At 38.4% G+C, this 24,545-nt stretch overlaps 1 protein-coding gene across 1 annotated transcript; it reads right to left on the bottom strand.

The window, feature by feature from the left end:
* Positions 1-20,498: 20,498 nt before the first annotated feature.
* On the bottom strand, positions 20,499-22,204 carry LOC149180807 (thiohydroximate-O-sulfate sulfur/sulfate-lyase (nitrile-forming) NSP1-like). The gene is made up of 3 exons (XM_089416303.1): positions 21,883-22,204; positions 21,447-21,784; positions 20,499-21,288 (listed from the first exon to the last, which is right to left on the bottom strand). The coding sequence occupies exons 1-3, from the start codon at positions 21,910-21,912 to the stop codon at positions 20,676-20,678; spliced, it is 981 nt and encodes a 326-aa protein (XP_089272429.1). The 5' UTR covers positions 21,913-22,204; the 3' UTR covers positions 20,499-20,675.
* Between the last annotated feature and the right edge of the window lie 2,341 nt (positions 22,205-24,545).

Raw genomic sequence — 24,545 nt, 5'->3', positions numbered from 1 at the left:
TCAATAAAGTCAACTTGAATACTTCGCCAGCATAATACAGATGATATTACCATTGCTCCACCTAGAATTTTATATGTCACTTTGATGTTAAGTTCACTACCCAAAAACTGAACCAAGGGTGGGCGCTTCAGTAACAAAACTCGTCTTAAGAAAACCCTCAAATGCATCGTCCCTGTCATGAAAGCATTTCCATGCTGGCACATTTTCCCGAAACTTTTCGTTCACCATTAAAATCATAGACATGAGATGCTCAAAGGTTGCATTGTCGGGGTCAAAATTAGGCAACAGATAATTCTCCACCTTCAGTTTCACCTTTGCTATGCTGGGATTCAGAATCACATTCTCTGTATCCTCCATAAGGCTAGAGTGGGTTACCTTCTTTTCCTCATCAATGATCACCTCAAGCTTAGGCCTAACATAATTATTGAGAACTGAAGCACACAAAATCGATGCCCTTTTTATATTTTTTATCTCTGTCTCATCCTTCCGAGCAAACAGCTCTGAAAAACCACCACCAATGTCAACTAGATGAAATCCTGTATCCTTCAATGCTTCTCCCCATAGTTATGTAGCCTCCTCCCTATCAAATACCGATCATCACAAATACCGATCATCAAAAATAGCATTATGGAGATTCATAAACCACTGGTGAAATCTTTTAATACAATACCATAGCAATCCCAAAGTAAGGCATCCCAGCCATGCAAATCGGTACGCTGCAGAGTTGATGATAAGAGAATAACCAAAAAGAGGAAACAGGCCCCGAACAAACACGTAAGGAACGCAGAGGGCTGTCAAAAGCTTCATAAGGATAGGTGCCACAATGTCTCGAAACACCCACAGACCACGCAAACGAGAAAATCCATCTGCTCTAACTTGGTCAAACTTGATAAGCCAACTATCATCTGTCAACGGTGCCTAACCTGTTCTGGTTCAGCTCTTGTTCCTGAGCTTAGCACGATACTGACAAAACGACCGGGACTGATAAATAAACTCATCGATCATATCCCAGAGCCATTGATTCGGTAGCTGCATGTTAACCACGCCGTGAACAATAACCTGAAAACGACTACAATAATTGTCCCAGGATTCGCCCCGCTGCTTCAGATTTGGGGAAAGCCTCTTGAGAATAATACGCATGCATAACAAGGCTATGAGTATCAATAAAATCCTTTGAATTCCTGCCACATACAACGCAACTTAGAGAACCAGCCTTCCCCTGCTTCCACTTGTTTTGCTATAATGTCAAACTCAGACAACCGTGCTGTAATGCTTCTGCCAGCTAGCGGAAAGGCATCTAAGCTGGAATAATGCTTTTAATGTTTGATGCGTTCACTTTATACAAGCCCATGATAGTTTTACGAAGAGCATCCCAAGACATACACTGATATTCCAAGCTGCTTTTATCTTGTAAATCTTTCATCATTTGCGCCAGCTTGAAAGGAGGAACATAAACACCGCCACTTCTTCCAAGCGCCTTTTCATTGTTTCTAACTCCCTCTTTCAGAACTCTGTTCAATAGGCATGCTAGGATTTTGGACCTCCACTGAAAACTCGAACAAATCCCCAATTTCGTAGCACGCTACGAAATCACCTAAACAGGTAGCGCTGCGAAACTGTTAAAAAGTCATGCGCTGCGAAAACACTTTGTCCTTAAGCTAGTCTGAGCAATTTTGGCAACAGAATTTTCAGTGATAACAGGTACTTTGATCCAATCATGCTTGTTGGATATCCAAAGAAGTATCTAAAATCTGATGCTATGAATTTTTTTCTTAAGGTTATAAAATGACTTATAACAATATATATTAACCCTTTAATTGTCATTATTGACCATAGCTTAGGTCTATATAAAAAGAGACATAACCTGGTAAGTCATTTGAGGACCTTGCATGCTTAATGGAGCTTCAATTTGTCAATTCAAAATGTCAAATAAAGAACCTGTATAAGTATGAAACATATCATATTGCAATGATTTAAAAACTCCTTATAACACCCATTTCGGTAGGGCCCCACCTACCGTTAATTTTAAACAATTTTTCTTCAGGTTGAGTTTTGTTTATTAGGGAGAGGATTAATTAAGGGGGATCACAACGGTTTGCGGATTTTTCATAGAAGTGTGTTGACAATGGTGGAGCCCAATTTATGGAGCCTCCACCTAATCGTGCCCCAACTCCTGTCTGCTACAACACCAATGGGGAACCCTACAGGGCCCACAATCACCAATGGGATTTATTCACATTCCTCGATGGACATAATTTATGTCTTACAGCTCCCATCTCCCTGGGTCACATCAAATTGGCAAGCCTGCCCTGCTCCTAAGCTGCGAATTGAGAAACCCTTTGCCAGGTGATGGAAAGAAATCTACATCAATCCCTTCAATATTTAGAGAGTTTTCCTTATGTTTTTGTTCCTCGCATGCGGTGGATATTGGCAAAGTTGAAAGCCTGTTTTGCACTCGGTGCATGGATCTTACCCCTCATAATAGTCTCGTAGAGAAATTATTTAAATGAACCTCCAATCATTAGAGTTACTTCCATTCTCGACCTCGAGGTCATGCCTCTCCATCTCCTTTCATGCACAGCCGTGCTATAACTAACACAAACATACATGAAGTTGCATTATTTAAGGAAACTCAATATAAGTAAAACTTTCATTTTGTAGGTGAACATGGCAATGCAAGTAAATTCTTATCAAGCCCCTCACGAGTGAGACAATCCAATTCACAACCATCGCCTTGTAGCACATAAAGATATACATCTCTTTGAAAAACTAAATAAGCCAAGACATCATAACATCATAAGCAATTAGTCACAAATCCTCGCACATAAATCCGTTGTCATTCAAGCCAAATCCATGGTTATTGCACTCTGTGACCCCACTACATAAGAAAAAGACCTATTCCACAAGGGTCCCGAGTCACCTCTTCATACCCTTGGCATGTTCATGCTTGATTGCATTATTTCAAGTATATTCAATAACTAGGAGGCAATACTCAATTATACAACAAGGGCCCATAATAACGCGTAATGAGCAACATACACTCCTTAGAACAAACCAAAACCAATAGTACTCAACATAGAGACCCTCCAGTAATGACAATAATTAAGCTATGGAAATTCTAACTCCACAGTATATTAAATTAGATCCTTAACATTCACAAAAGACATGCAATGAACCTTTCATCTTAGGAAGTATAAAAGTGCATTAAGGAACCTACAAGCCGTGTAGACCTTGAGAACAACCATGCATCACATTTCATTATAAATGTATATATGGTTGCATAGCCCTTTATTAACAATGGTAATCCATCCAATGTTATATAGTAACAAAATACATTATTAAAGGCAATAAATATACAAGCAACACTTATCTTATAATCTGTGAATGGCTAGGAACTGAGAGGGGGACTTCAACTCTTCACCCATCTTTAAGCTAGTTGGATTGCAATATTTCTTGCAGATAACCACCCATGGGCCAGATTCAGAGTCTGAGGAGTTAAGTGCTCAAGGGTATTCACACCATTAATCAGCCACCCAAGAATTCAAGAGGAGGAGTCCGCTATTCAAGTGGCCTATCACCTACTCCCAAGCAGAGAACACTACAGTGGCTCCCTTAAACTCTCAAAACTCAATCAGTGGGATTTCAACCAGGAATTCAGGGAAGGTTCTCCCAGTCTAGAATTATGATTTAACTCCAAAGGTGTTTTCCCAGCATGCAAAGGTAAGAACTAAGTGAATCAACCCTTGTATGTGCTCTCTTGGGAAAATTAATACCAAAATGGAATAAGGTATAACCAAGATGTAGGGAACGAGGTCCTAGATTTTCACAAGATTGTTTTGTGGCTTCCCTTCCCTTGTACTCCTTGCTCCTACACTATTGTTTTCTCCTACTCCCCCCTTCTTTTTCGTCTATTCTCTCCCTGTGAGGACCTAACCTAGATCTTCTAACTAAACAAACATTATCATTTAATTTAATTACAATAAGAATGAAAAGAACATGTTTATAACTCACATTTATTCCATAATAACAGACAATTAAAATTTGATTTACAACATATTAAACATGTAAGAAATTTCATTTGCAACAATTTACATAAATAAAACAACAAATGGAAGAATACATATTCCAGTGGCTTGGTTGGGATGCTCCTGCTAGGCTACCCAGTTGAATTTACCTCCCAAAATAAAGAACATAAATCTCCCCCTTCTCCTCTCATCCTCCTTCTCTTTATGTCTCTTCTCTCATCCACCTCAACCACTTGCCATTAATGTCATGAATACCCCCCCATCCTTTTAATTTAATGACCTTGACTTTCCTTTCCATATCTTATCCAAAAATAAATTTGAGAAGACACATTGGGAATGGAAATATTAATATTTAATTCAAAATTGTATTGGAGAAGACAACTTGGAAAACCTTGGGAATTGAAATATTGATATTTAATTCAGAAATAAATTGGATTGGAGAAGACCATATCTTATCCAAAAATAAATTTGAGAAGACACCTTGAGAATTGACATATATATTTAATTCATAAATAAACTGGAGAAGATAATTTGGAAACTTAATAATTAAATAATAACAAATAATAAAAAGTCATATCAGTAAAATTATAGATTCACAAGTGTAGGTATATACCAATATTACTTAATAAATATAAGTCAATATTTTTAGTTTAACTAAACACTAATTAAAATTAACATAATAGGATCAAGTAGGACATTACACTCCCCCCTTTTTTTCCATGAATGAATGATAACCCCCTTCATGTGGTAGCTCCTTGCCTCTTCTCCACTCAAGTCATGGTGTACTGAGGTATGGTGGCACTAACCAATGGCCCAATTTTTCTCCTCTATGTTCTCACACTTCCCATTGTTATAATTGCTTTCTTCACGTCCCTTTCATGTGTGACATTATTCCCTCAACGCGTCTCTTGAGACTAAAGATGGTGTGGCACGTCCTTTTTTGCAAGTTTCCATACATCTTCAAAGTATGCACTAGCAGGGCTATGCTTCCATCAGGGAGATAGGTGGGGAATAATTGAGGTGGTTTGGTTTGCACTCAGCGCAAACAACTCTTCCTCTTGTCTATGAATCTGTGTCCATTCGTCCAACCCAATGATTATTTATATTTCCTTATTATTTACTTGAATTATAATTCATAGTGAATTTTACAAGAGGGGTAGAAAAAAGGGCTATCACATGGTCCCAACATGGGTGATGATATTAATACCTATGTATGCAAGCCTAATAGGTTGACACAAAGGATAATGGGCTCAAAATTCACCATGCTAGTGTGGCATTATCTCTTTTCATGTGCCTCCCATTTTTCGATCAATTATGGATAATCCTTTATATTGTAACTTATGTTCCTATAATTCCCACGATGAGGCTAGCAAGGTTGTGAAAAAAAATCCTACTATATGCCACGCTTCACTATAAGTATAACACCATGATGGAGGATGGTTCACATCATTGAGTGGAACTCTGTTCTCTTGATTCTAGTTCTAGTCCCTATTCTCAACCCTAACAAACATTATTGAAAACATTTATTGTCAAACTACTCTACTAGCATTGGTAATACATATCGATCTTTTGTATAGTGAGTGTTTACAAAAGTCACCATGCACAATCACTATAGTGCTACAAGATTTTTGCAGTAATGAGAAGTGGTGAGGATCATGACCAAAATTTTGGCTTCTCATAAATCTTGACATAGGTCATTGCCATAAAAGATCTAGCCATAGCAGCAATATATCTCTAAACCATGGGGCAATCGTGATCTGAAAATGGGGCACTAAAGGCTTCTTGTTAGCTTACAAGAACCTCTCCCATTTCCAAAGCTTAAATATTTCCAAAATCTAGCTTATGATTAACCAATTGAAATAGGTGTATGCTTGTGTTTGTTTTTAGACTATTCAAGTGCTTATGTACATTTTCTTATGCTGATATTTAAACACACATAACCGTAAATAACGCAAAAAACCATCCAACACATAAGACAACAATATAATATGGATTTCACCCAAACCTCTTGGGCTACGTCTCCGTGAGCTGTAGTCAACTCAATTAAGCTCTCTGGGATTATGGCATAAATTCTTTTACAAGCTTCACGCTCAACTCCATTGGTTTACAACTAAACCTATGGGTTTAGAATACCATCTTATTCCGTTGGTTGTCCATACTCTGCAGACAGATCTAGGCTTCTCTGGACTAGACTCCTTCAATCAGCGCTCTGAGCTATCTTGAGCTCTAGCTTGCACCAACTCCCTCAGAATTCTTTCATTGTCTCTGGAATACCTTCTTCTATCTTCAACACACTTTGGGCACTAGCAACAGATGTATCATTTGATCTCTTTGTTGTTCTCTCGGCTATGGCTCTCTGTCTTGGAGACTCGGGATCTCATAAATGCGAGAATCAGCTAGTTCTGAGTAGGCTCATGATAGATAATACCCGAACGATACCCTGAACTGGGGAACCAAAGCTAACGCAGGTTACCTTTTTCCCGGCCCTCCCTTCATTTCATCGAGCACCCGTCCATCCTGCCTAAAATGGAAAGAGACATGATGAAAAGGAGCGAAGCCGCTCGACCAAAGGACCGGCAACGGGGCTCGACCATAAGCCCCCCCACCCAATAAGTAAATTGAAACTTTAGTTGCTCTTTAGTTACTTATTTGAGAGGGGCCACCAAATAAGTAAATTGAACCGGCAGGGTGCGTAAGCACGCTCGACTGTTAAGGCCGCCATCGCCCCTACTCCTTTATAGGGGTCACTCACTATCGGGAAATCTAGTGTCTATGCAGAGCTGCTAGTCCCACTAAGGCTGGTAGCTACCTTAGAAACAAACAAACTAAAACCACTTTTGTTTTCCTTTATGAGAAGTAGATAAGAGGGGAAAGAAGGAGACCAACCTCTGTCTTGCACTTGGTTCCTTGTTTGATTCCTCTCCCTTCTGATAGATCTTTGCCACTCGCTTCCTCGTCTACCCAGCTTCAAAGAGCACCTATAGAATCAAAGCAGCATAACACTATCCAAGAACATAGATATACTATCATAAATAATATAGGACCAGATATATATTGACCACACAAATTCATATATCATCAATCATACAAGAATGTGGAGGAAAACTTGAGTAGCTTTATTAATAATCAAGAATAGAAAAGAGGATTACAACCAATTGTTCTGACCCAGCATCATCCTCTCAGCAAGAAAGCCCTTCTTCACCTCATGAAAAGCTTAGATCACCCAACACTACGATGTTACACCAAGAAACCAGCAGCACTTCCTTACAAGATACAAAATTCCAGCCTCTGGATCTTTGGGATGAGGGATCCATATATAGATGTTTGCAAGGGGGGTGAGTCATATTTTGAGATTTGATTAGTGTCCTCTCTTTGATAGTTCTTGATTCCACTTGGAGATTGATGATCTCTTATTCATCCCTAGGTGAATGCATAGAGGAAAGTGTCACAGGAGAAGTTTCTGGAAGATTCCATGATCCTCCACCTTGCAAATTGACCCTGACATTTGTCCACTCTCGCCCATCCCACCCCATAGAATGGATTTTCAGTATGCATTGCACCTCCCGTGTGTATTTAGGTGGGATGCAACTCACTTTGACCATGGAGCAGGTGAGATGGTCCAGTTTTGACCAGTTTTGAGTAGTTTTTCATGGAGAACTTCTGGGAGAAGATGTAATCAATTGACCTTTTTCTTTTAGAGGTTGGAACAACAATTTTAGGGACTTAAGACCCCTTGGTTTATGGACATTTATGATTGGGGTTGCAGTGCCCAAAAATTTCTATAACAGTTGCCCTCTAAAGCGTGAGGTCGTTAATCTGTCGATGTCGGGTGAAATTCTTTATCATGAGGATCTGAAGTTTTTTCGAGCTGGAAGGCGACCTGTAATAAGATACAATACAATACATTATCTTCATAATATTTTCATGATCTAGCTGAGGTGGGCATTCCCATGCTCAGCTTTATAAATTCATTTTCATGTACATAAGATAGACAATCGTCTGAGTGCAGACTGATGATTCTGGTAGAGCCATCATCCTTTGGATTGGATGATTATCTGTGCATTAATGATGTACATTTGATGTCTTTATTTTCCTGAATATATATCGCAGCCTGAATGGATGAAACTAGATCCGGGGTCTTCAATCTCGTTCGATCTTCACTCAAAGTACAAGTCGATCCATGTGAGAGATGTTCTGGAGTCGAACATGGAAAGACATCACCTTATTACCAGCCAATGATGTAAGCTGTTAACAAGCGCGAGAGGAATCACCGATAATGATGATGACCCTCAAGGTACTACAGTATAGTTCACGTGATGTGAATAAAGGGACTTGGCATCGAACACCACGCAAAATCTTTCGGTCGAAGGCCATTGATGTAAACCTGTCGCCGGAAGTGAGAAACTTGCCATTGAGGCATGCAAGCTTCAAAGTACTGAAAGGGTTGTTCCTAGATCGACTTCCTAGATAATGAGCTGATGTCGACAAGAAGCGATTTGTCATAGGAGGGCCTTAGTGAATCCCACATCAATGACACGGAACGGAGCAAATGATTTTAATGGAGGTGAAAACGATCTGATGATATAAGGTTCAGGGTGGCGGTCATGAAAGGATGGAGCGTAAATGTATTGCAGTGGATGAGACATAGGTGAATTCTCTGAGCGACTTCTCTTGAACATATCGGTGACACTGACATGATGGATTGGTAGCGTTAACCCCAAATATGGATGGTGTGATGGACCCATGGTGATATGACCAGTGAACGGGAACAACCCAACCCGACTCGAATGCAGAGTGAAAGTGTCATGTTCTAGAGCGACTTGCTACCAATAAAGTTTCTTCAAGTTTTCTTCCCAATTTTTCCCCAGTCATTGCTGACCAGTACCTCTTTATTTTTGTCAAGCTTGAGGAGTATAACATATGCTTGTTCTATAGTTTGTCCTTCGGGCAAACCCATCGCTATGTTTTAACGAGCCTAGCGATAGTGAAACTCGTTCTTGTCTGTATGGACAAGTTTGTCGCTATTCGTTTTTAACGAGTTTAACGACAAAGATAACTCGTTCCTTTTCAATTTTAGAGAGTCTGAAAAAGGACGTAAAGAAAACTCCAATAATCCTTTTTCGTCATATAATCCCTTGAGCCTGAAAAAGTATTAAACAATACAAAAGGGATGAATTTTCAGTACTTTTAACGAGTCGAACAAAACAAGCGCTCGATATTTTTGTGTAATAATCCCTCAAGTCCAAAAAAGATTAAAATCTAAAGGAGGGATAGCACTTTCGATCACTTTAACAAGCTGGAGAGGCCAATTACTCGACAATCTTTTCATATTTTACGAGTCAGTTGAAAAGAGCTTAAAGGAGACTCGTTTTTTGAGGAACGAGTGATAAATTTGGGTAGCAACTAATTCCAGGTAAGGTTTGGAATTTTCCAATCATGGCAATGTCACAAGGATGGCTAACAGGATCACTCTTCGCAGCTGTTTCTCAAAAAGGGTAAACAATCAAATGGAGGTGAATGATCGGCCAATATAGAGTGGAGGTGATCATGAGAACACGACCAAGGCTTCAAAGGCTGATGATAATACATTCATGATGGTTATTTACCGGAAATAGGTTCATTTTTTAATGAGCTTAAACTCTGGGGGAACATTTGCTCATTGCTTGTGTTTATTTTTTAACGAGCTTGAATTCCGCGTTAAAACTGCTCGATCCAGTCGTATAATAAGGATGTTTCATTTAAAAATGGCATTTTTTCAAAGCTTTGCCCTGCATCCTTTCTTTATGCAAGTTAGGAAACGACCAATCCTACGAGTTTAAAGGGTTAGAGGACCTACAAATTTAAAAAATAAATGGTCGCTCTTCGCTTGCATGCCAAAAGGTTTGCATGCCCCCAGGTATAGTGAAGTAGAGTTTCCAGGTTACCCCTCAATTTGCAGACAAAACATTTGTTTTATCGGGAAAGGCCTACCTTTTAACAGAGGTATCTTATTCCGGTCTAACCCCATTTTCCTAAATGGATGGGTGTGTCAACCAGTCATATATCCTTCGTGGAAACCTACTCTATGCCCAAGGTTTTCCTGCCGAAACAGACCAGGGTGCATGCCCCCTGGGTTTCAATCATGTCCTCATGAATCACTCGCACTCATCAGGTGGACGGACTAGGGATTGATGAGACATTCCTTGCATGAAAAGACCATTCAGGGATGGTATTTGACTATTTGTGATGTGTGAAACGGGGAATGAAAGTTGGTCTACGATCTTGACCACTCTTCCTTCATGCGGAAAACACATTACTCTAAAGAGTGAGGAGACAATGGCTCCCATGCAATAAATATAGTCACGTCCAAGGAGTAGATTATAATCCAGGGGTCCTTGGACTACCATTACGTTCATGTGAACAGTTTTCTTTCTCAATGTTATCGGCACACTGGGAAGGATCCCTAACGGTCGACTGGTTCCTTTGTCAAAGCCTGTTAGATTTCTCATTTCAGGCAAAAGCGATGGCGAACCAAGCGCTTTCCAAGCAGTTGAGGAAAGGATACTCACAGAAGCCCCTTCATCTATGATGGTACCGGCCATGACCATTCTATATATTTGAGCAATGATTCGAAATGGCACACTAGCCGGTAAGTGGGGTCTGCCTAGTAGATTCCAATCGAAGGAAACAACTAGGTTTCTTGGAGGTGGGACCGAATAGACGGCCGGATACGACTCTGACGAACTTCCTTCCTGCGGTAAAGGAACGGGTAGACTGCCCCCATGTTCATCGGAGTCTGTGCTTACGAAGAGAATTTGGACGGTGTCGTTCTTGTTCTCTCCGGTGACTGTATCATCTGAAGATGGATCCTATGAAGGCAAGACCGGGTCAACTGCCGCCTCGACCTTTTGACTTTCGTCTGGTGTGGATTCAAATGGTTTATCTTCAATGATAGACGCTTCGGCCGACCACAATGGCGTGTCAGCCGGATTTTCAACTAGTGACGGACTCGGCAAGAGTTTCTTATATCTAGGAGGAAGTCGTAACGGTGAAACCAGACGGTCGTCCAAAACTCTTTTAGCCTTGTCTAAGAAGGGACAACGGTGGACGGAGTGATCGCCTTCACACAGTTTACAAGGAAATTTACATTTTCCTTTTTGTCCAGGGGCTTCACTTTCACTAGTCGACGGTGTATTTTCAACATGATCATCAGAGGTTGATGACACCGGATTGTGCGAACGGGGGGACTAGTCCCTTAAGATCCGAGGGATGCAAGGACAATCTCGATGATAGTGGTCTCCTTTGAAAATGAAACATGGCGATTTAGGCCTGGACGGTGTAGTGTGTGGATTTTCGCTAGACGATGCCTGGTCGCTCCTTTTCGCCTTTGGCTCCTTCTTCTTCTTCTCTTTCTTCTTCTTCTCAGTTACTTGATTTTTGGCTTTACCAGCTTGATCAAGCGAAGAGGAAGGAGGAGAGGGAGAATTGGACGAAGTAGAAGGTTGGGGGGTAACTTTGGTATCGTTTAGTTGCTAACTTGATTGTTCAGGAATCACGGTGTTCTAAACGACGGAGGTCGAGAAGAGCCATACGGGCAAGCCAATTGTCAATCCTGGAAGCGACAATGTGGCCATATGGGGTGCACCAACATCTCCCCAAGAGGAGAAAGGACTAGGATTTCCTCCAAGGGGAAATCCTTGGTTGGTAGACTCCATTTTTCTCAACCTAAGACCAACGTAGGAAATGTGATGTTTATTCCTATTAAAATAAATTTTAGACGCTTTGACACAACTTGTTTTTTCAATTTTTAAGAGTTGAGAAAAAACAAAAGATGACTCTAGTCGCCTTCAATTTTTAATGAGCCTGAAGTGACAAGTGCTCAGATGGACCTTTTCCTTTAAGGAGTCTGAAAAGGAACGAAAGAGACTACTCTGGAAATCTAGACAGAGGGATTACCAAACCAATCGCAAAACTGCAGAATACTTTTTACGGTACGGCAGTCAATCTTCCCGAATGCTGTGTTCAGTGAATTGCGATCGATAGGGCGGCAGACACGGCTTCCTATGGATAAAGGATAAAGCCTATTGTGGTCTCCCAATATATACTTGACGGTACGTGGGAGCACAAGTCTGTACTGGCACTTATCGTCTCAAAGTGGAGGAATCACCCAACCAGCGATGAAAACAAAAGTTATCGGGCTTTACGACGCCGGAATATGTCTCTAGCCTAGACTTCTAAATGTTGTGCGTTAGGTTCCAAAGCGTTTTTAGATTCATTAAATTTATTTTACAGTTGATCTTGCTTAAGAAATTTGCCTTTTAGGTTCACCGCGTGATGTAGATATACAATTCCTAAAATGCAATCTAAGATGATAAACAATCGTTTAATCTTCTTTTTGCAATGAAAATCCTAGTTACTAAGGAAAGAGAGACGATATTCTTTCAACATAGAGCAGAAAGCACACACTATATGCACTGTCCTAAATCAAACCAACAAATAGTCTAAATACAAATGCACATGCATGTATTTGTTTTCAGCCTTCTTAACGTGTGAATGATAAAAAGAAAGCTAAGCGCAAATCTGAATTATTTTTCAAAGCGACATTACTAACAAGTTTCTTTTCAAGACAAAATGAAGACAATGACGACACTTTGCGATTTGGAATTGAAAACTTGCTTTTGACACTTGAAAAGCTACTAATTCAAATCAAATACAAGAGTAACAGTGTAATCGACTATGAAGAACAATCAAATTCTCTTCTATGACTGAAAACGACACTTGCGACACTTTCAAATCAAGAAACGACAGTTCAATTACGCTACTTCTTTGTAAAAGAACTGAAAATGGCTCAAAATACATAAAAAAATTTACAGTTCTTTGCACAATGGAGGTGGAATAATGGCAAGGAAGGGGGTTTCAATAGAGGTATACTGACTACAGACAGCAAAACTCCTGAATAGAGCTGAAAAGAGTGAACACAGAAACCAAGATCTAAGAGTAGAAGAGGTCTTGTCTGATCAGCGCACCTGTAACACAAGGAAAGTGAGATGCAGCGCACCTACTTCACACGGGAAGTGCGATGCATCCAGATTCCAAAGAAGAGACAGTGCGATGGTCCAGGGACGAGACTTCAGCTGGGTTCCGGGTCACAGTTTGCAGCTCAGTTAAGGGATTTAGGCCGAGCAAGTGGTAATCAGTAAATAAATCACAGGGGTAGATCTAAGGAGGTTACTAGAGCCACCACAAGGGCAATTAGAGAGCTTGTAAATCGATTGTTCAATTCATAAACAAAACCTGGAGATAGATTGAAGCAACATTGATCTACTTTGCACTTGCATAGCAAATGCAGTTCGAAGGCTAGCTGGAATGACTTCAGGCTCCATCTGTAAATTTATAAAGCAAACAAAAATAGACAAACAAACAATCTATTCGGTCCCCAGTGGAGTCGCCATTTTGTTATTGGGAAATCTAGTGTCTATGCAGAGCTGCTAGTCCCACTAAGGCTGGTAGCTACCTTAGAAACAAACAAACTAAAACCACTTTCGTTTTCCTTTATGAGAAGTAGATAAGAGGGGAAAGAAGGAGATCAACCTCTGTCTTGCGCTTGGTTCCTTGCTTGATTCCTCTCCCTTCTGATAGATCTTTTCCACTCGCTTCCTCGTCTACCCAGCTTCAAAGAGCACCTATAGAGTCAAAGTAGCATAACACTATCCAAGAACATATATCTACTATCATAAACAATACAATACCAGATATATATTGACCACACAAATGCATATCATCAATCATACAAGAATGTGGAGGAAAACTTGAATAGCTTTATTAATAACCAAGAATAGCAAAGAGGATTACGACCAATTGTTCTGACCCAGCATCATCCTCTCAGCAAGAAAGCCCTTCTTCACCTCATGAAAAGCTTAGATCACCCAACACTATGATGTTACACCAAGAAACCAACAGCACTTCCTTACAAGATACAAAATTCCAGCCTCTGGATCTCTGGGATGAGGGATCCATATATAGATGTTTGCAAGGGGGGTGATTCAGCTTTTGAGATTTGATTAGTGTCCTCTCTCTGATAGTTCTTGATTCCACTTGGAGATTGATGATCTCTTACTCATCCCTGGGCGAATGCAGAGAGGCAAGTGTCACATGAGAAGTTTCTAGAAGATTCCATGATCCTCCACCTTGCAGATTGACCCTGCCATTTGTCCACTCTCGCCCATCGCACCCCATAGAAGGGATTTTCAATATGCATCGCACCTCCCGTGTGTATTTAGGTTGGATGCAACGCACTTTGACCATGGAGCAGGTGAGATGGTCCAGTTTTGACCAGTTCTGAGTAGTTTTTCATGGAGAACTTCTGGGAGAAGATGTAATCAGTTGACCTTGTTCTTTCGGAGGTTGGAACAACACTTTTAGGGACTTAAGAGCCCTTGGTTTATGGACATTTATGATTGGGGTTGCAGCTCCCAAAAATGTCTATAACACTCTGGCTCTGGCTCTTCGGCTCTGGCTCTGGCTCTTCGCTCTGGCTTCTCTGAGCTCTTTGGTTTTCGCTCGACCCCCAAGCGACTCCAAAAACTTTGCCTCTGTCAATTGTGCTCACTGGCTTTTGTGAGGCATCCTTCTGGCTCTACGACTTCCTGTCCGTTTCTCTGTGTGTAATCATTCCTCTGTCTCTTCAACTGGCCCTCTGGCTTCTGGTTCTGTGGCTTTGCGCGTTACAAACACATCATTGTTACAAAACGCCCACTTGCAGCGTGGCACAATGATCAAGGACAATTACAAAGGAATCGGGGCCTTTCTTCAAGCGAAAACCCAAAAACGGAACAAAATTCCAATACACAGAAATACACTATTGGGCGCAAAATCCGGACTTCAAATAGAATGCAACCGCATCTATAAAGCTATTGGGTCCACCATTCCATCGCAAATCACAATCGCATGACGTATTGGCCAAAAAAACCCAATACACGGGAAATACAAAGAAATCCCGCATTTCCGAATTTCAAATATTATGAAATCGCGTCCATAATTCCCATCGGGTCTGCCTTCTATCGGCATATCGCAATCGCTTAGGCGAGAGGTCAAAACCTCAATATAAAATGTAACCAACATAAGTTCTACTTTGAAGGCAACATTCTGTTTGAAGGCAACATTCTGGAAGAAGTTGCGGATTACAAATACCTCATAATTGACTTCAACAAAAATATACGCTGGGATGGTTGTAGAAAGAAAAGAACATTGGGGGGTTGGAAAACATTTTATGCTTTTCAAAATAAGTGTAGAGAGGCAGAATTATGGGACTAGAAAACCACTCAAACTCGTTTTGGGGCTTCTAGTGATTCTGGGGATTCTCTATGGTTGTGAACTATGGGCCAGTGGTACATCCGACATGCAGTGGAGACAAATTGAGAAAATTCAGAAGCGTTTGATTACAAACAAATTCAAGATTAAAAGTGTAGTTCCTTATGCTATCTTGTTAAGTGAAACAAGGGCTACTCCTATTGAAGCAATTGCTATGGTGCGAGTCATAAGATATTTAAAAAAATTGAGCAAATGGAAAAGGGTAGATGGCCTAAGGTTATCTTTAATGACAGATTGTGCAAAAAAAGGTAAAAAAAAAAAAAACTTGGATGCAACAAAATAACAAATGGTTTAGTAAATGGGGTATTTGCTTGAACGTGTGTCCCATAAACAACAAAAAGATAAAATCTTTTGTTATGGATAAGTTCCACAAACTTACTTGGGATAAGGAGGTAGGAAGAAAGAAAAAGTACTATACTGAAGTGTTTAATCCCACTCATAGTCATCAACAAAAAGCATACATAGAGGCCAATATGTCTTGGAGAGCCAAAATTATTATTACTCAGTTAAGGACTAATTCTCATCAACTTCCTGGAAAAAACCAAACTAGGTGTGGGAGGAAAGAGTATGCATTTTTTGTTCTTCTGGAAAAGTGGAAACATAAAAACATTTCATTTTAGAATGTGAGGCATTCAAAGACAACAGAGAAAGTTATGTTGATATGTTGGCAGCTAGCTCTTGGGATAATCTATTTAGTGAGGAGTTTGTGGGGAAGCTGGGAGCATTTATTGCAAAGCTTCACACGAAAAGGGTCAAATACACCAAGCAGACGAAGAAACAATCTATCCCATAGGCGTCCCATAGGCTATCTTTAACCTCGTAAACGTTAAAATTATTTCTTTCTTTCTTTCTTTCTCACGATTTATATTTATAAATAATTATTACACCCAATTGGTTGAATGTAAGAGAGTGACTCCTACGATATTATAGGTGCCAACAAGATCACACATGAAACTATAAGCAGAAGGGCGCTCTCTTTTTTCGCAACAGCGCACAGAGATTGGAGTAAGATTATTGTAAATGTTATAGATACTAAGGAGATAACACGAAAAATTATAGAATGAGTGCAAAAGGTCGGAGGATCTCTCTTTTAAAGCGTCGCACAAAAAGAAAAATGCACAGTTAAGATTTTGGTTTCTGCGAATGAACTCAAAGCCAACTTTCAATTTCCTAGTTTCGATTTGCTACACGCAGATTAATTTGTCATTAGCATTTTCGCCATTTGCAAGATTCTCAACCAAATGCAATACCTTTGCAAATTAACGGTTGTCTTCTGCACCTAAAAATGTCCCAAAGTCAACCAGAACCGTAGCAGCGATTTTTGTCCTAACAACTGCCATTGTCGTCTAAAATCCTTTATCGATCCACTGCCGACCTGCACACAGATTCTGTTGCCTGTAGGATGACAAATTATCGTTATTCTTTGGGGCAAAAAAACTATTCAGGACATTGGGAATAGGTTGAGGAAGTCCATTGAATTAGCAGAGCCAAATAGATATTAGCGAAACTGTGCTCACAGAAGGCCTTCAAACTCCAATTGGCAACTGGGGTTTTTCATCAAGATTTGGATTATGAACGGTGACGCTTTAAATGTGATTTGTATCATGTCTATGAACCAAAGCACTTCCAAGGCTGACCCTGCTCCCTCCCGTGCCAATTGATTCCAAGCTCTTGGTGATCTAGCAGCCCTCGAAACCACTAGTGAAGGAACGAAGGATCAAAGTGCAGCGCAAAACCCCGAAACAAATTTAACGGAACGGACCAAAAGACCAGGACATCTAGCTTATGATCCCTCAGGGAACAAGGGGAGAACCCCCGCTGCTCTAAAATAGAGCAATAGAGAAAGGAGAATGATTCGGAACTTGACACGGCATTGGAGAAAGCTGATTGGCAAGGAAACGAGAAAGGATTGGTCTTACATGTTGGAGCCTCTGTGAACACAAAAGCCAATGCAATGGGAACACTCTAACACAAGGTATTTGTCTATAGAAATTTGATTGTGGATGTAGTTCAAATTTATTATTAAAAAGAAAATAAAATTTACTAGAAAATATTTTCAATAAAAACCAAAAGTCTAATTATTAGACTATGCATTTTGGAAGTCAGAGCTTACACAGATGGACAAAAAGCCAATTGAAAATGCAAGGAAAATTATGCAGCAAGGACATAGCTATGGGTATCCAAAGTTCAATAAAAATCAGAAGTCTAATAATTAGACTATGCATTTTGGAAGTCACAGCTTACATATGGACAAAAAGCCAAGTGAAAATGCAAAGAAAATTATGCAGCTAGGACATAGCTATGGGTCTCCAAAGTTGCCTCTCTTTTATGGGTATTTAAAGTTGTTTTTTAAAGATTTTTTTTATTAGAATAAAAATATGTTTGTAAATTCAAATTTAATCTTGAATCTTGCCAAAATTACTCCAACAAATCATTAATTCATCATAGTAATAAATACCATCTATAAACTCATAAATCCTCTTTTAAATACTATCTATGTGAGCCTCTTTTAGACTTCTACTAAAAGCTGCTTATCCTCTTTTAGACTTCTAATAAAAGCAGCTTATAAGAGAAAGATTATTGTGTTTTTCTTCAATCACTATGTAGCCAGTTTATAAGGCTGCTTATAAGATCCTCTTTTAGACTTCTAGTAAAAGTTGCTTATAAGAGAAAGATTATTGTGTTTTTCTTCAATCACTATGTAGCCAATTTATAAGGAACCAAGGATGATTATTTTGTAGCCAATTTATAAGGAATTAGGGATGATTATTTTGTAGCAAGCTTTTAATGATTTAGTGATATTTTCCTTTTAAATAATTTATAAATAATTTTGATTATAATGGTTGCTATCATTGTAAAATTGTTCAATGGAAATGGTTTAGATTTTTTTATTGTGTAGATACATATTTTCAGTTTATTTATTATGAGAATGATATTTAGGGTAAAGTTTTGAAATGGTTTAGATTTTTCATTGTGTAAATGCATTTTTTCCGATTTTTTTTATTATTGTGAGAATGGTATTTAAAATAAATTGTAAATTTTTCAGAATTTAAAGCTAATTAACAATAAAAATAAAAATCATTATAATAATATACTCCTATGGATTCAACCTATTATTTATAGAAAACAATCATTCCTTCCAACCTTCAAAATAAACCCAATTGAAAATTAATTATATTATTTTCACATCCAATTCTATCAGTTTTAAACCCAATTTATCTCAAACAGTTCCAGGAAAAGGCCAAAAGGCCGACTGATTATCATACTCCTATAATATTCATTTGACAAAGTACACTCCATTACACACTTGTCTACAGCTGGCCACAAGTAACTTTACTATCAACTACAGCAACTTGCTTGAGATTAATACAGAAGTTTACCTGACTTATTTAACACTTATTCTCTATATATGGGTTTCATTGTTCTTATGATCAGAGCTGGCATTGTGCAAGTAACGTAGTGAATTTAAGCTTGAAGTAGATTTACAATTGATATAAGACAAAGTTCTAGGAAAAGGCCAAAAGGTGGACTAATTATCATACTCCCATAACTCTATAACACACCTCGTCTACAACTGGCCACAACTAACTTTACTATCAACTACAGTAGCTTGCTTCACATCAATACAGAAGTTCACCTGACTTATTCCACACTTATTCTGTATATAAGGGTTTTATTGTTCCTATTATTAAAGCAGGCATTCTGTAGACTCACTGCAAGTAATGTAGTGAATTTAAACCTGGAGTAAATTTACAAATGATGTAAGACAAATATTAAGGCCTCCTTGTCTATTAATCTGGCATTCCAATTAAGATTATTTTGAAGTAAGGGATCTGATAATATATGTGTTAACAGAGCTTCATTTGTGGGAACCTCCTCAGGTTATGCGTAGTTTCGTTGAAACATCTAATGCCGGCATTTACAGGTAATTGGCCAGTGAACTCTCTCCAAGACAAGTCAGTTACAGAAAATAGGTCTCTTAGATCCTTTTCGCTTTGGAACTCAACGATCATATACAATAAATTACAAAGATCATCTACAGAGAGTAAAACCAATGTTCCACGGTGTTTTTGGAATGGGGATGCAGGAGTAAGGGGACAGGAGGATGTGTGAGCGCACTGGAATTTTAGAGATTCAGGGAAGTTGGGTCAGGAAAATATATATATATATATATATAATTCAAATACATTGATTTATACATCGAAAATATTGTATAATGTAATTTAAATTCATTATTCATTATTTTTAAATCTAAGTGGTAATGAGCCAAAAAAAATTATCTCTATGTTACTTTAATAAATACTAAATTCTAAAATTAAAATTATTCAAAATAAAAAATAATGATAAAAGTAACCAGTCAAAAATTTGTTTTAAATTCATCCTTAGAATCAAAACTCAAAAGTTAAAACTGAAAATCACCCATAAATAATAAACCAATGTTAAAACACTGCATAACTGTTAACTACTTATGTACTTGTGATAATATTGCAGTGTCCATCTTGACCATGGACAATTTCCAAATCACCCTCCAAAAGGATCCGACAAAGCCATTGAAAAGGGGTTCGGCATAGAGAGGGTTGTTAAAGTCCGTAAGTCTACCTCTGTATGCCCTAAAGGAAAAAGAGAGGCTATAACGATAGCAGGTATCAATGACTTTAGGTGGAGGAGCTACATGGTCTCAATAAAGTTCAAATATATATAAGACATCTGGTAATAATCTTAGCTGATGATCGTAATTTCGATATCACCCTACAAAAGGATTCAACAAAGCTATTGTGAAGAGATTGGGGATGTTAAAGACCATTAATCTACCTCTCTGCCCTCTAAGAGAGGTTGCTACCTCTATGAGTATCTGCTCATTATGTTGCAGGTATCAGTATGCTTGGAGACAGAACTACATGATCAACAGAGTTAATATCCATGTCAGACATCTGATACTAACATGTGGATGATTTTATCTACTGTGCAAATTCCTTGACCTTTCTGGTTTAGCTTACTAATTGACTTGTGCGAGGGTGCCGGATTTCACATGAGCTACCTGTTCCCTGCATAATAATTGGTAACAAAAATTGTAAACAGGTCTACTCTCTATATACAGATAGATGAAGATTCCAATTCATCTCATAATAGGAAAAACAGCCTTAGATTATCATTTACAACAGAAAACATCAAGGAACAACGCCATACTACACAGAAGAGTCTATATGCTCTTCACCCTAAGGAAAGCCAAACATTGTATTGAAAAACTACTCATATCCAGTTCTTTAGATGCTAGCAGATAGTAGGTGTTGGATGCAATACTCAAGCAGCCAACTGAAGGAAGAATATGTCTTCCAATCTCTTATTGGAAGGAGAATTCCCTCCATAGACAAGCAGTCCTTTACTTCCACAACAAGAGCCTACAGAAAACGCAGACCATCCGCGGGGTCCAGGATGACTTTCACCACCAACATCTTCGACTCGGATCCACTCCAGCGCTTCGGTGTCCAGAGCGAAGACATCGCCGCAGAAGGAGCCGGCCCCCATATGACCCAGGTCACTGGGATCGACCTCCCCTCCATAGACGGCGATGTATTTTCCCACGGCAGCACAGGCAAAGACGCTACGAGGGGTGGGCTTGACTTCTCCCTTCACCTCAACCTCTTCCCACAGATTCGTGCACAGGTCGAAGCGGTGGATGTCGGAGAGCTCGTGCTTGCCGCCGAAACCAAAGATAACCCACACCTTGTTGTCCACCACAACAAGCCCTGGTCCTCCCCTGGGCACCAGTTTGCTCTCCGGAGGCGGGGCGGGGAGGGCCTTCCATTTCCCTTCCTCCACATTGAACGCCCACAGATCGTTCAGGCGGCCCTTTTCCCCACACCCGCCGAACACATAGACCTGGTTATCGTCTGCTGCCATCGCATGATAGCTCCTGCAAGCAAAACAGGCAGGCTAATTTTTCATTCATTTGCCCAAAGATTTACAGAGACCATTAAGATTAGCCAAAATTTCTAAACTTCAAAATCAATTTTCATCTTTACTATTTTCCTATAGAAGTATGTGCAAAAGAGCATACAGTGATATTAGAACCTGTGGGGTGGGCCGTCTGCTTCGGAGATGAGGTTCCACTGGCAGGAATCCGTATCGAAGGAATAGAAGTGGTTGAGCTCCTTGTGGTGCTGGTCTCGGCCACCAAAGAGATAAATGACAGTGCCGATAGGGACCATGGTGACCCCCACTCTGGGAGGCGGTGCCTCTCCCTTGGCCTCCGCCACGGACCAGGAATTGTCCTGTAGATCCAAGATATGCATCAAATTGTCCACTGGCACGCGCGGCTCCACCTCTCCACCGAACACATACGCCTTTTTCCCCACCACTGCAACTGCATGGGAGCTCCGCGCTTTCGGTCCCCCTTCCTTCTGATTCACCTGCACCGTCCATTACCCTCATTTTCGATACAATGCTCTAGCGAAACGGACTATCTATCAAAGAATTAAATTAGCAAAGATGAAGATCAGAGCGATACCTGTAGCCATTTCCCCTGCGTGATCGCCATTGGACAAGCTTCTGGGTGCAATGCTTCGAGATCAGATCATAGCACTCTCCTGCTGGAAGTAGGAACGGATGAATTCATAGAGTTCACAGTCAACTGTACTCACCAGAAAACAAAATTGGGTTGGGCCCGGGGCAGAGGAATAAGGCCGCCCTCAGGTAATATGCTCCGCAGTGTTCCTTGTTTTTATTATTTTATAAATTCAGAGTCGTCCATAGCTGGTTGAGATTATCAAATTTCCTTAGTTGCCATTATAACCTGTAAATTTAATTGAGGGTAACTACTCAGACTGGGTGTTAAGAACTGAGATAACGAGACGCGTATGTCTTCTTCAAGTGTCATTACTTTACCTTTTTACCTTATCCTAATAAAATCCAAATTTTAATTCTCAACCATCCCATTAAAATATTTTAATTTACTATTATTATTTTTAACATGAATAAATTATTATTATTATTGTGAATTAAATTGTAATTAAAAAATAAATAAATATTAATAGAAACATTTATTATTATTATTACTATTTTGAAATAAATTGTTATTATAATTTAAAAGTATATTAAGCAATTTATTAGTTAAATATATCAATATCTTTTTTTCCCTTCCAACTAAGTTCAATGTTGAATAGAAAAACTATCTGTTCATCAATAAGATGTTCATCAATAAGATGCTATCATCATGATTGTGCAAAGCTCGTTTAAGTTTGGAGATCTTTTGAAATAGTTTAATTCCTCCAAAAGTGGCTCTCATCCTCAATCGAGAGTTAAAATAGATCTAGACTAGTAGAAAAAAATTATATATATATATATATATATAGATATAACAATCTAAAATGTTTATATATATATATATATATATAGCAATCTAAAATGTTTTTTATAGGAATTTAGCAATACAATTTCAAGCAAGATTGTGCTTTTTTGTTATTTAAAATACAATTTTGAATGCATAAATAAATTCAACATGAAAAATTCTTAGAGCTAATTCTACAAATTAAACAACTTAAACAAGTTCTTTAAAATCTTTCGAGGATTTTGATTAAAATTAGTAAAAAAATTGTCTTGAATAAGGTCATTTCATCTATTCGTTAGACTATGGTATATGTATAATATTTCTTCCTACATAATATTATCTTTGACAAAATCAAGGGTTATTATGGACTACATGGGTATATATTATATTTTTTCTTACATAATAATATTATTGGCAAAACCATGGATTGTCAAAACCTAGAGGGCCGAGTCAAAATGTTTACATACAGAGGTCGTGATAGGACATTACAACATTTCTAAATCAATATATTATTTGTATTATTTTTTTATATAATTATTTTCAATATGTCAAATTTTAGAGAGAGATATGTTGATAAATTGTAATAAGACTCAAAGAAACTAATTTATTGAGGTTGAAACATTTCACCTCTTATTAAGATATAAGTGTTTTTTTTCTAGAATTCAGGGTTTTGTTATTCATAATGATGAATGATAACTCTTCCAGTTACAATGTTTTAGGGGCCAATGTTTCGAACCCTCAAGTGAAACCCTCAACTGAAATGTTGATCCCAAAACATTGTTGTAATTAATCCTGAAGAGTTATCATTCAAGATATAAGTTATTAGTATGAATTGTTAGATATATTTCTAATATTATAATAGTAGTTGGAAGATTTAATGCTCTCTAGCCCAGTATGTAAATGACGCTGTTTGTCCTCTTATGTTACCTAAACATTTTGACTCTATCAAAATAAAATAAAATAAAATTTCTAGGCTATTATTTTTTTTTATCAATTTTTGATGGGTAGTTAAGGTAAATTTGAAATAAAAATATTAGATCTAAGACTTTTGTGATCCACAATGTAGATAGGAGTCATCTAACGAGGCAGAGGAATTGCCCGGCCAAAAGTGGCCGGAATCTGGGCAAAAAAATTTCAAAAGATCTTGTAGAGAGAGTGTTTGAATCGTGTTTTTGATGGTGGAAATGGGTTCAGCACCACCTAAAAGTTTGAATTTTAACAACTATAACTTGGATTTACAAAATACTTGTCGGATTTTCTTTAAATATGACAGGAATTTCCATAACGGCATGTATCAGTCTTTGGAATTGATTTGGTCGACTTTTAGAACCAACTAATGTGGTTCATCCTCAGGACAAGGTGAGAAGTGGACCGATCAGAGTGAATAAATAGCAGGGACGTATCATTTCCCAGAGTTAATGTGGTTCATCCTCAAGACAAGGTGAGAAGTGGATCGATCAGAGTGAATAAATAGCAGGGATGTATCATTGCCCAGAGTTAGCCGTTTAATAACAGTTAATTAGTTGAATTGTTTAATAATTTAGTTAGAAATTAGTTATTATATAGTAGTTAAATATTTATTATTTATTAAAAAAAATTATTAAATAATATCAAATTCTATCTTGAATAATATATTATTATTAGTAACTATTATATAGTAGTTAAAAATTAATTCTTTATTAAATTTATTATTATTAAATAACATCAAATTCTATATTATTTTGAACAATTTGTTTGTTAGGGTTTGACTAATCTAATGGTCTTATATTTGGAGTGATAATCGCTGTTATGTAGCGTTCAAATGTTTAATAAATTATTTACTAATAGTAATATTATCTGTAAAT

Source organism: Pinus tabuliformis, chromosome 3_2, assembly GCF_031772625.1.
Source record: "Pinus tabuliformis cultivar Carrire ecotype Pingquan chromosome 3_2, CPIR1, whole genome shotgun sequence".
In the NCBI taxonomy this organism is placed as follows: Eukaryota; Viridiplantae; Streptophyta; class Pinopsida; order Pinales; family Pinaceae; genus Pinus; species Pinus tabuliformis.
Note: the sequence above shows the minus strand (reverse complement) of the source record. Positions and strands in the feature narration are given on the sequence as shown.

Coding starts and splice junctions, on each gene's coding strand:
- LOC149180807 (XM_089416303.1), bottom strand. CDS start 21,912: ATGGCGATCACGCAGGGGAAATGGCTACAG. Junction 21,785..21,882: donor CGCAGGGGAAATGGCTACAG/GTATCGCTCTGA, acceptor TGGACGGTGCAG/GTGAATCAGAAGGAAGGGGG. Junction 21,289..21,446: donor GCAGACGGCCCACCCCACAG/GTTCTAATATCA, acceptor TTTTGCTTGCAG/GAGCTATCATGCGATGGCAG.